Consider the following 10,651-nt stretch of genomic DNA (forward strand, 5'->3'; position numbering starts at 1 on the left):
TGTAGTAGTGCAAATAAACTACAGCACAATTTAGATTTTTTGTTTTTTCCTGATAGAACAGGGCATCTTTCAACAGGGATTCAAATAATGCTGTTATCCCAGGCAATCCTAATGAACAATATATCTGTTAGAACATGAATTATGATATAACAATGTGGAAAAAGCAACTGAAATACTTAAAAATTCTAGTGGAAGGAGGAGGAAGAGCCTTACTGTGGTAGATTAGCAAATTTGGCCATTAAAAATCTGCTTGCTCTTTCTAAACAGCTGGGTTAATACTGTCAGCATTTAACAGGGATATTGTATGGAAAAGACATGCTCTAGTCTGTTTTCATACTAAATATTACATAGATAAACTGTTTTGGAAAAGAGCATTCAACAGAATATACTTATGATATCAGTTCATCGAGCTTTTCTTTTGAAGCTAATTTGAGGGAAAAGCTTGCATCCATCAATGCTTCACTAAAATTATGAGATCAGCTTGTAATTTCAATGTGTCTTTGTGTGGCTTAGATGACAAGGACCCATTATTTCATTGAGATTGTGAAGCTTTCGTCTCTGCCGGTACATAATACATAATTTTTTTCCCTGTATTAAATAAAAATGCAAAAATTATTTTAAGGATTGAGGATGAGTACAAGAAATTACGTCTTCTTTTAACTAGCTGGACACATTAGAATGGGAAAAGTACTCTTAGGAAGGTAGCTATTTATAACATGGCTGAAAAATATTGTTTACAGTTAGTAGAAAGGAAAAGTAAAATGGTACATCAGTGAATGTGTTATGGAACTTTTTGGAAGCTTGATTTAAAATACTTTTTCATACAGTAAATCTTTCCTTGTATAAGAAATAAAACAATAACAAAAAAAACCCACAAAACAAAACATGAAAAAACACCCAACAAAACCCAAGAACCAAATATGGCTATTTTTCAAGGTATTGTGACTGCTGCTTTTTTATCTGTATGCTGTCACATCTGTTCACAGTCATGTTGTCTGTGAAGTAAAGAAAGTTTGATTCTGAAAAATAATTAATATCATAAGCACATTTCAATGCAGTAATTCTGTAGGAGGCTTTGTTTTATATAGCTGCAGAAGGTTTAGATCTTACTTGGTTTGGCATTTGGTTTAAGAAATACTTTATGGCTGTAAAGGTTTTTCTTCCTGAGTTATTCTGGGAGATGTGTACTGTTGGATTGCCTTGTCAACACAGCATAGGTGTATAAGGAAACCAGGTACACTGTGTTAGGAGAACTCAGGGGTTGTTGTGTATGGAGGGTTGGTTTCTGACTTGGTTTGTTAATTTGAATAGTGTGGGTAATAAGATGCAATAATTGTCTTTACTTTAAATTGCTAAACTTTTCCAGTGCAAATTCTCATTCTGTATCCTACATGATGCTGAAAAGTTGGCATTTGTTCTCCCCACTTTCTTGTCAGCCAGATTTGTAGTAGTTATTTTCTTCCTAACTTCTAAACAAGCAGGCATAATTTCTTTTTAGAAAAAAATAATTTTTTTTCTTCATACATTGCTCCAACGCTTGTGGCAATTCTGCACTGGTACTTCTTCTTACCTTGGGCATGCTTAAGATTGGATCTTTGTGTTACTTGGATAGCTTTTTAGCATTCGCAGATCTCTTGTATGATTTAGATGCTTGACTCTTGCATGCTTCTGGACGTCTATGGTAACAAAACATCTTAAACATGTAAACCTTCATTGAATATTTACTTATGTTTGGATGCCTTTACATCAATGCTCGCCTAAATGAAAGGTCTGTCTAGCCTAGTATCCTGATAACTTTCAACAGTGGATGGCTAGGGAAGAGTCATGTAAATGGTATAAGCGTGTAGCCACAATATCTTTCCCAGCCCCGGCAAGCTTTGACTCTGGGACTTCCCTGTGTTTGGAAGTGCTTGAAAGCTTTTTCTTGAACAAATTTGTCTTACTACTTTCTGCTGTCATGTGAACTTTTAGCACCTGCAGAGCTGTGTGCCAGGAATATAATTCTACTATAATTAGCAACCTTTCACATTTCTGCAATGGTTGTGAACTTACATTACTGTTCATTTGTACATGAAACTTTTCACTCCACTAGTGAAGAAATTCAGCTAATATGTGAAAATGGTATCGGTCCTTTATTTATTTATTTATTTATTAATATGGTTTGGGACTTAGCTCTGTTTTTAATAGAACAGACCACCTGGTAGGATTTCTTCTAGGTCACAAAGATACTATTCATGTGCTTGATTGCTGGCTGCTTTACAGTGTTTTTGAAGTAGCCTTTATTTTACAATTAGATTTTTATTTTTTTCTAAAGTCAAGAGACCTGTTGAAAAGGACTGTTCTGCTCAGCAGAACAAATTAGTGCATAGCTCTCATGTAACAGTTCTTTTTTATGGTCTTATATGAATGCAGGAATTAAGCTAGCTCTCAAAAAATACTCTTTTTAATTGAAAGTATATGAAAATTAAATATTTTTACAATGTAAATAACAGAAGGATAAAGAATTGTTAGTTTACCAAAATCTGAACTATACTGGAGTGACTTACGGTGGATACTTTTTACAACATTCCTCAGTTTGTGCTCCAGCTTCAGTACCTAGTACTGAGGGGAGGCTGCTTACTGTTCCCCCTAGGCCCTGTATTTCAGCTAAATGGCAAAGATGAGTTGGAGGAAAATAGGCACTCACCTCTCCTGCTGACCAGGTGGAGCTGAGAAACCAGCTGTGTTACTCTCATTCATATTATGAAATGGCAAAGATGTTCATTTCAAATTAAACCATGGTGAGACCTGAAAGAATAAAGAAACTTAGGCCTCTGCTTCTGTCATGCCTTTGCATCTTTCCTGAAGAGGAGAGCAATGCTGGGCAGTTGCACTATTTCTCCTTTGTTTTACTTTCCAATAATGTATAACACTTCTTTTAGACTGTGAATGCGAACAAATGAAAATAAATATAAATGCACAAAATATTGTGCGTTTATAAATTTCTAGAGTCCTTTTAACAAAACCTCTAATCTTTAAATTGATAACATCTCTCTATTATACATAAGTAATTATTACAGATGCTTTTTTGCAATATGACTTAAGCTTACTGGAATCTGATCAGTATAATGTGTGATTTGATGCCTTTTGACTTTTAAAGGCACTAATGTGATCTGTAAAAATCAATTTTTGCCAAAATAGGAATACATAAAGTATAACATCATGGTTAATATATAGATGATAATGTCTTGGAGCTGACTTTGCTATTCCAATCCAGCACAAATACTGTAGCAGTTATTGTGTAGATAACTGGGAAAGTTTTGGTAGCTCCAGATTTGGAAGAACTGTACACGAGATTCAGCAAGGGCTTGCCCATCATTGGGCCTATGAAAATCTGCCTGTCTTGGTACATGAGTCAGATACGAGAGAAGATCATTCATCTTAAGAATGGTTTTGTGTGATATGCAGGGATTCTTTATGGTCTATACTAATTTTCTTTCAGTGAGGAAAAGTTTCCTCATGAAGTAATTTTTTGTGAGAGTTAACATTAGAGAGAGTGTTTTGCATGGGCTTCAGTATCTGTATATCCTGTTACATTTATTAAAAGAACCTTATGTTCTCAGTTCATTACTATTTCCTTTCTCAGCAGCAGACTTAACATTTTAAATACTCTGTTGTTTAATGTGAAGCTCAGATAATTATGCTAATGACACAGTAGGAATCTGTAAATATTTATGGTAAGTTATTGAAGATCTGTATTTTAACAGACGTAGAACAAATGTCTTTCAATGTATCTGAAGGGCGGAAATAGTCTTTAAAGTTCCCGGTCATCAATGACACTTCCAGTAAGTCTGTTTCCAGAAAAACATATGGGAATTGTGAAATTGCTCAGCTGCTTCAAAAACCCATAAAAGTTGATGTTATTTTTTTCCACTACTCTCAGATACACTTTGATCCATTTAAAAACAGATTATTATGATGTATGGAGATATTAGGGGTGCACTTAAACTGTTCTTTGCAATGCAAGATCATTCAGTATATGTGCTTGGTACTGTGTTACAAGCCTGTACTGATCCTCTGCTGCAAGAATGAGTGGCAAGTAAATGTTTATGCAAGCAGTTCACTTCTGTATTTTTACTAAAGAAAAAATAAATTAAAAAAAAATATTTAAAAAAAACCAATAGCAACAGTCTGGTGTTGATTCTAGTATTAGATAGTAATTTCTTAAGTACATTCAAAGGAGGGTATGAAGACTGCTTCTATAAAATGCAGTCACTAAGACTACTTAAAATTGACTGGACTAAGTTTCTTGAACATTGACTGGATTAGTTGCTTTGAAGTGCAAAAATGGAGGAACAAGCTTCTTGAAATTCTTTGAATTTGGGTCTTAACTTTTGTATGCTGGGCTATGTGGGACTCTTCCTTTAGTGACGAGAGATGTCAAAGGACATACTACTTTATGATATATATAACAAACTCTTTGAAGGTACTTTGCTATTCTACACCACTGCTGCAAATTAACCTGGTTCTTTTTCCTCATCCAGTGATCCACCTCAGATCTTAGATAATGTGGTCAAATGCACAGTACAGCTATGATAAGATTCTTAAAGTACACAATACAATTGTTTATAGATATAGAAACATGTAAATACAAATGTGAACAATCTCCATTTAATAAGCTTTTAGAACGTCTGTGATCATCTTTCTGAGGATATAGTTTCTGTGCAATCCTGAATCCTCAATTTGGATTTTTTGAACAGGGGACCAGAAATTCAGATATATGTGTCTCTCTCTCTCTAGAGAGAGCCAAATGCATCATACTCATATTAAAAGAGATCCATTTCCCGTCTTCAAAAGGTTTTCTTAATCTTGAACTCAGTGAAGAAATAATACCAGCTTCTACCCATCCTCTTCAAGCTTAAGAATCTACAAGGCTCCTAAGACATGACCGGGCTCACAATCCCAGGTTTAGGTTATAACAAATCAGCTAACAATCACTAATTTGTTTTTAATATTTATTTTTTTTAAGTGGGATGTAGTGAGAATAGTTTACCATCAAAACATTGATGTAAATTCCAGAAATCTATGGAGCAAAAAGCATTGCTATTTGGTGCAAACTTAATTGCTTTACAGCGTGGATAAATGTGAACCATTTATGGGTAGGAAAAGTTATATTCATCAGTGTTTTAAAATGAGTTTCTGGATGGAAGGAGGAATTGGGTCAGTTTCACTGGACTTGGAATGTGTCTATATATAGTGATTCAGCTTCAAGTCAATGAGTTCATCTAAAGCCAAGACTTACTCAGATTCATAACACTTCCAGAGTATTGTGGGTAGGACAGGATGGGTCATTTGGGTCATTCTGCTGCTTGGATTTTTAATACTTGGTCTGTCTTGTAATGGTTATGCTTAATTATTTTTTTTCACTGTTTGCATCTAATCCTTACCTGTCTCATTCTTGGGGGAAAAAAAAAGAAAAAAAAAAAAAGGTAGATCTCTTAAACTAAGTCATTGTAGTGACATAGGTAGTCTTTGTTTTAATGCATGTGGTAATTTTAAGAATGTTTCCTAATGAAGTGTTATAATTGGAAAATAAATCAAATATGCAATGAGATTACTTAACATGGAACTGGAGTCCCATCTTGCTAATGATTTAATCTGAGAAATTAATTTGAGAGCAACAGGAGAGGAATAGAATGGAAGTGTGTCAGCTCTTAAAAGCAAAAACATTTTTTCTGAATGCACGGCTATCTAAAGACTTGTAAGTTGATGCTAAAACATTGAGGAAGAGGGATTAAAATCGAGTTTTCAGTGGTACATAGTTCTTCTGTGAGGCATCATGAGGCCAGGCTTTTTTCAGTGATGTCCAGTACATCCTGTGTGATGTGCTCTAGGTGATCCTGCTCTGGCAGGGGGACTGTACTGGATGATCTTTCAAAGTACCTTCCAACCCCTAAGATTCTGTGATTCTGCAATCATGCTGTTTGTCTGGTTGTTGAAAAATAACCTTAAAGCAACTGAATTAGTTTCTCTAAAATGTAGACTTCTGTTTAAAAAAAAAATGTTCCATCTGAGTACTTTGTTGTAATGGTTTGTGACCTTTTTAGAATAATGCTTGCTTGTTTCTGTTTTTACTAGTAATCTGAATGTTTTGCTGGAGGTAACTAGCAGAACATGACATGTACCTCTGCTATCAAAAAAACCCTCAGCAGAACCACACACATTAAGATTAGTGTGACTATAACTTGAATCAAGAGGATAATCACATTAAAAGATTAATGTAAAAGCCAGCTGATAGATGCAGAATCACTTAATCTTGATAGGATGTATACCTACCCACTAGTATAACTTTGATTCACAGATCTGGTGTGGATAAGAGAGTGCACACAAAAATGCAGTCGAACTGAAACTTCTGGAAAAATGCCTAGTATCCACAACCTTTTCTTACAAAGCACAGGCATTGAGAACTGTTGAAGAAAAAAGGGAAAATTATGTGAAATACAGCTGTGGGTTGTTTTTTAAAAGAATTTTAGGTACTTGTGTCTTGCAGTGTGCAGACTGTTGAATAGAATTGAAAATGAGTCATAGGACTACTCATTAGAAAGCAGTCTCACTAAAACAGCAGGTGTATGGATCCAAAGGACTTATTAAAAGCTAGGCTTCCTGTGTTTCTTTAGTATGGGATTACTTTCTGGAGTAAAGCTGGGTATTATTTTTACTGTACTCTCCCCAGTGCTGTTCTTTGTGTTCTGTAGTTTATGTTTGTTAAAGTAAATGCTAATATTATTTAATACGATTCCTCCTGTACTACACACTCATATTTGTCTATTTGATATATCATAGAGCAGTAAGGTTAAGTAAAGACTTTCTACACTTCAGCAGTAGTCCTAATATGTTCTAATACTATTCATTGTACTTGTGGGTCAGTTATGATGAAAGTGGTTGCCCACAGATGAGTCTTAGTCTTGTGGTTGATGTTCACATCATACTGTAGGAATGCGGTTGTCATTTGTTTCTTATGCTGGTATCTATCACCATAGCATGTGGGTGTCTGAAATAATGATCTCAGAGTGATGCAGGTCGTCAGGTAACATGCCAGTCTCGTGGTGGTCTTGGAAAATAATGCAATGCTTGAGCCACGTTACATACTGTTAACTATGATTTAAAGGCTTAGTTACGGAGATGAAATGTGAGTAGTAGAATACTATGGTAACAGGCTGACACTAACCTGTACTACTGAGTAAAAGTGATTTTCACATTCAAAATTTAAATTTAAAAATTTTAAATTTATTTTTTTTTGTAGTGTAGGTGACATCATGTCTAACTCAGGCTTTACTACTGCAGAATGCTTTCTCTCCAAATACAGCAGTCATTGTTAAGTGTTGTTTCTATGCTGCATTACAGAGATTGTTTCTGTAATTATATCCTGTGCACTGCAACTGTATTTGGTAGATTCTAGCCTACTATTAAAAAGAAGAAATACACCCCTGGACTTTTTCTACAATACATTCTTATTTATTTTGTTTAATTCTCAATGTCTTCATCCTTCAGTGTATTGTTACACTTTTACAGAGTGTGGAGTTGGTAGGGAGAGAGAGGGAGGGAACACCTTCAGCAGCAATTAATCTACTCCTAATAGTGTTGCTTAAATAGTTCAGATGAATCATCCCCTAGCATGCCTGTTTCTCTCCATGAATATAGGTGACTATCTGAGATTAGACAACAAACTTTTAACTAGAAAAAGCTAGGCAAGATGAACCTGTCCTTAGTTACTGGAAAAAATGGTGGTTGCCTGTGTAATCCCAGAAATCTGAAATCTATTTTCTGTTTTGCTCATTCTTATTCTTTATTTGCTTTTCCTGCCATAGGTCCTGATGTCTTTACATGAAATGTTTCCAGCAGTGCATGCAGCAGAAATGGCTGTCCAGCGAAACCCACGTTCCTGGGATGCCTGGCAGACTTTGGGACGTGCCCAGCTTGGATTAGGAGAGATAGCACTGGTAGGAAAACAGACAACATTATTATGCTAAACTTGCAACCCACATCCTCTGGATTGTATGTGAGAGAATGAAAGTACACAAATACCAAGATAGCTGAATATTCTTATGTAACCTGAAAGTAGGCAAGGAAGAAGGTTATTTATCCCCAGTATTTCTACCACTGTGTTTTTCACAAATGCTTCCTGTGTGGTTTTGGTGCTGGGCTCGTGGAAGCCTTCTGTGTTATATACTATATTTATGTGGTGACCTTATGCAATAGAATAATTATGTTGACATAACTGCACATGTTACATTTTGGGTACTGTACTACCACAGCACAGCTCAGTGAATGGTGAAGATGAAACTACTGTGAAGTTCCAGTTGATATTCAGACTTGGTTATATATGTGCCCACTAATAACATTCTAGTATGTTTTCCCTTCCCTCCTTTTTCTTACCCTTCTGATTCAGGTGCAGCAAATGATGTTTGCTCATTCATGCTTTCCACTGGCTTGTCTACAAATGGTGACTGAAGCTGGTTCTTTTCTTAGTCAGACACTAGAAAGGCTACGATGCTCTACAGTAGCTGAAATGCATCTTTCCTCTAGATGCAGCCAATTGCCATGGTGCTGTCTTGGCTACATTATGTGATGTGAAGGGAGACTCTGCTCCCATGTCAGATCACCCTCTACCTATAGGCTATACACTTGTAAATAAAGCAACATAAGTAGTGTAATAGTTTTCTGCCAGTTAGTCTGGAAACATAGCAAGTAAATTTTTTAATTCAGATATGTTCACAAAAGCCCATTAGAAAAAATATATCATTGAACTCTCATATAAAAAAAGATACTGGTTTTATTTCTAGTAAAAGTAGTTTTGTGCTTCTTTGATACAAGTAATTTTTTGGGCAATTCAGAGTGTTTTTGCAAAGTTGCAATGTTTGGGCCAAAAACCATTTTGAGAATAAAAAAATAATTATTTTTTTTGAGGGAGGATAAAAGATCATGCAAACCCATTTTCTTTTTAAAATGTAATAAGGAGCAGTAATAAAAAAAAAGAAAAACCACAACAAAAAAACCCCGAATGATCAGAATAACTTAAAGACAAAAGCTGTGTATGGCAGAGATGTCATGTGCTACCTTCTGTTGTTGCAGTATCATAGTATAAATTTATTTATATTTAGTGTACATTTTTGCAAGTCTACATCACATAACTGATGGTATTTGATGGCTGTTGTGGTGTCAGAGGTAAGTCTGTCCTGTCTAGATCTGCAATTTATATATTTATTTTTTTTCTTGTAACTATCTGAAATTGTTGCTGCAATAATGGCTGAGATTTTAAAATGCATTAATATCAGGAAATGTAAATTTTATTTTCTGCAAGAATCATAGGTAACTGATCCTTCTTATTGTATAAAAGATGCTATTGTTATTGTAATATGAATTGTAGATACTGGTATACCCATACTAGGGGATATAAACCAGCTCTACTCAGCAGATCCTATAAGCCTTGTCTACATTGGCAAGTTACATCACACCAATAGTAACATTTAATCATGAACAGGCAGAATTTTTTTTCTCTAAAGGCAGAAATCTCCTTAAATTCTACGTATCAAACTGCAAGAACATACCCAAGTGTACTTTGCAACATGAATGTAGATGCTGGAGAAGTGTAGTCAGGCTTGTAATATTTCTCTCATTTAATTGTAATTTTTTGTTTTTACAAATTTTATTTATTGTATTGGTGGTGCCAACTTGAGCAGTAACAATTGATATCTTCATTAGCACAGTTCTTCCCATGAGACAAAGCAAGCACCACACTACTATTAAACAAACAAAAAAACAAAACAAAAGCAGCATAAAACAAATAAATCAACTGAAAGTGACTGAGTTTCCCATCTTGGAGAAATTAATAAATCATCTGGACATGTCACAGGTAACCAGATCAAGGTGGCTCAGCTTGAGCAAGTTATTGGCCTACGTGAGCTCGGAAGGTTCTTGCCAACCTCCACCATTCTGTGACTCTGTGACAGGCCCTCTATTTGACATAGGCCCTCTATGTCAAATCTGGAGTGTAGATTACAAAGTTAACTGTGCAGATATGTAAATATGAACCAACTGTGCACGCTTTTTCTTAAATGTTTTGAAGGATGTGGTTTGCTGTGTTGCTACTAAGTAGTTGGTAGTTTAGCAGTCTTTAAGTGTGTTACTACATTTGGTAAAAGGAGTCAAGCCTTGACAATATGAATGCTTGGATCAACCCTTTTATTTCTTTGGAAAGAAACACTTAGATCTTTTATATAATCATGGGAGTTACATACTAGCAAAGAAAGGAGTTACGGCTTTTATTAGTATCCAGCTAGTTAACAGAACTGATTCTGAATTTGAGAGAATTTTTCAAAATACTACTAACGTAAATTTGTAGAAAACAAAGAATTTGGTAATCAAAAGGAAGCTGATGGCTGGCTTTCCTCTGAAAAGCAACCAACTGTGCTTCAGGCTCTGTTTCTGTCAACTTGAGCAGAAAAATAACTTGGGTGTTTTTTTTATAGATTTATATGAGATTAAAATATATTACACTGCTGTGATAATCTTCTAAGTATATCAGAATGTGTGGATTGGTTTATAGTGATGGAATATTTAACTGTATAATTATATATTTAAATATATATATTATATATTATATATATAAAAT

At 35.0% G+C, this 10,651-nt stretch overlaps 1 protein-coding gene across 1 annotated transcript in view; it reads left to right on the forward strand.

Annotated features, from left to right (window-relative positions):
- Positions 1 to 10,651, forward strand: part of TTC33 (tetratricopeptide repeat domain 33) — a 36,087-nt gene that overhangs the window by 19,855 nt on the left and 5,581 nt on the right. Inside the window, exon 3 of the mRNA XM_010008712.1 lies at positions 7,848 to 7,979. Within this exon, the coding sequence (XP_010007014.1) occupies positions 7,848 to 7,979 (132 nt within the window). The remainder of the gene's footprint in view (positions 1 to 7,847; positions 7,980 to 10,651) is intronic.

This window comes from Chaetura pelagica, unplaced genomic scaffold, assembly GCF_000747805.2.
Source record: "Chaetura pelagica isolate M959 unplaced genomic scaffold, ChaPel_1.0 scaffold31, whole genome shotgun sequence".
Classification (NCBI taxonomy): Eukaryota; Metazoa; Chordata; class Aves; order Apodiformes; family Apodidae; genus Chaetura; species Chaetura pelagica.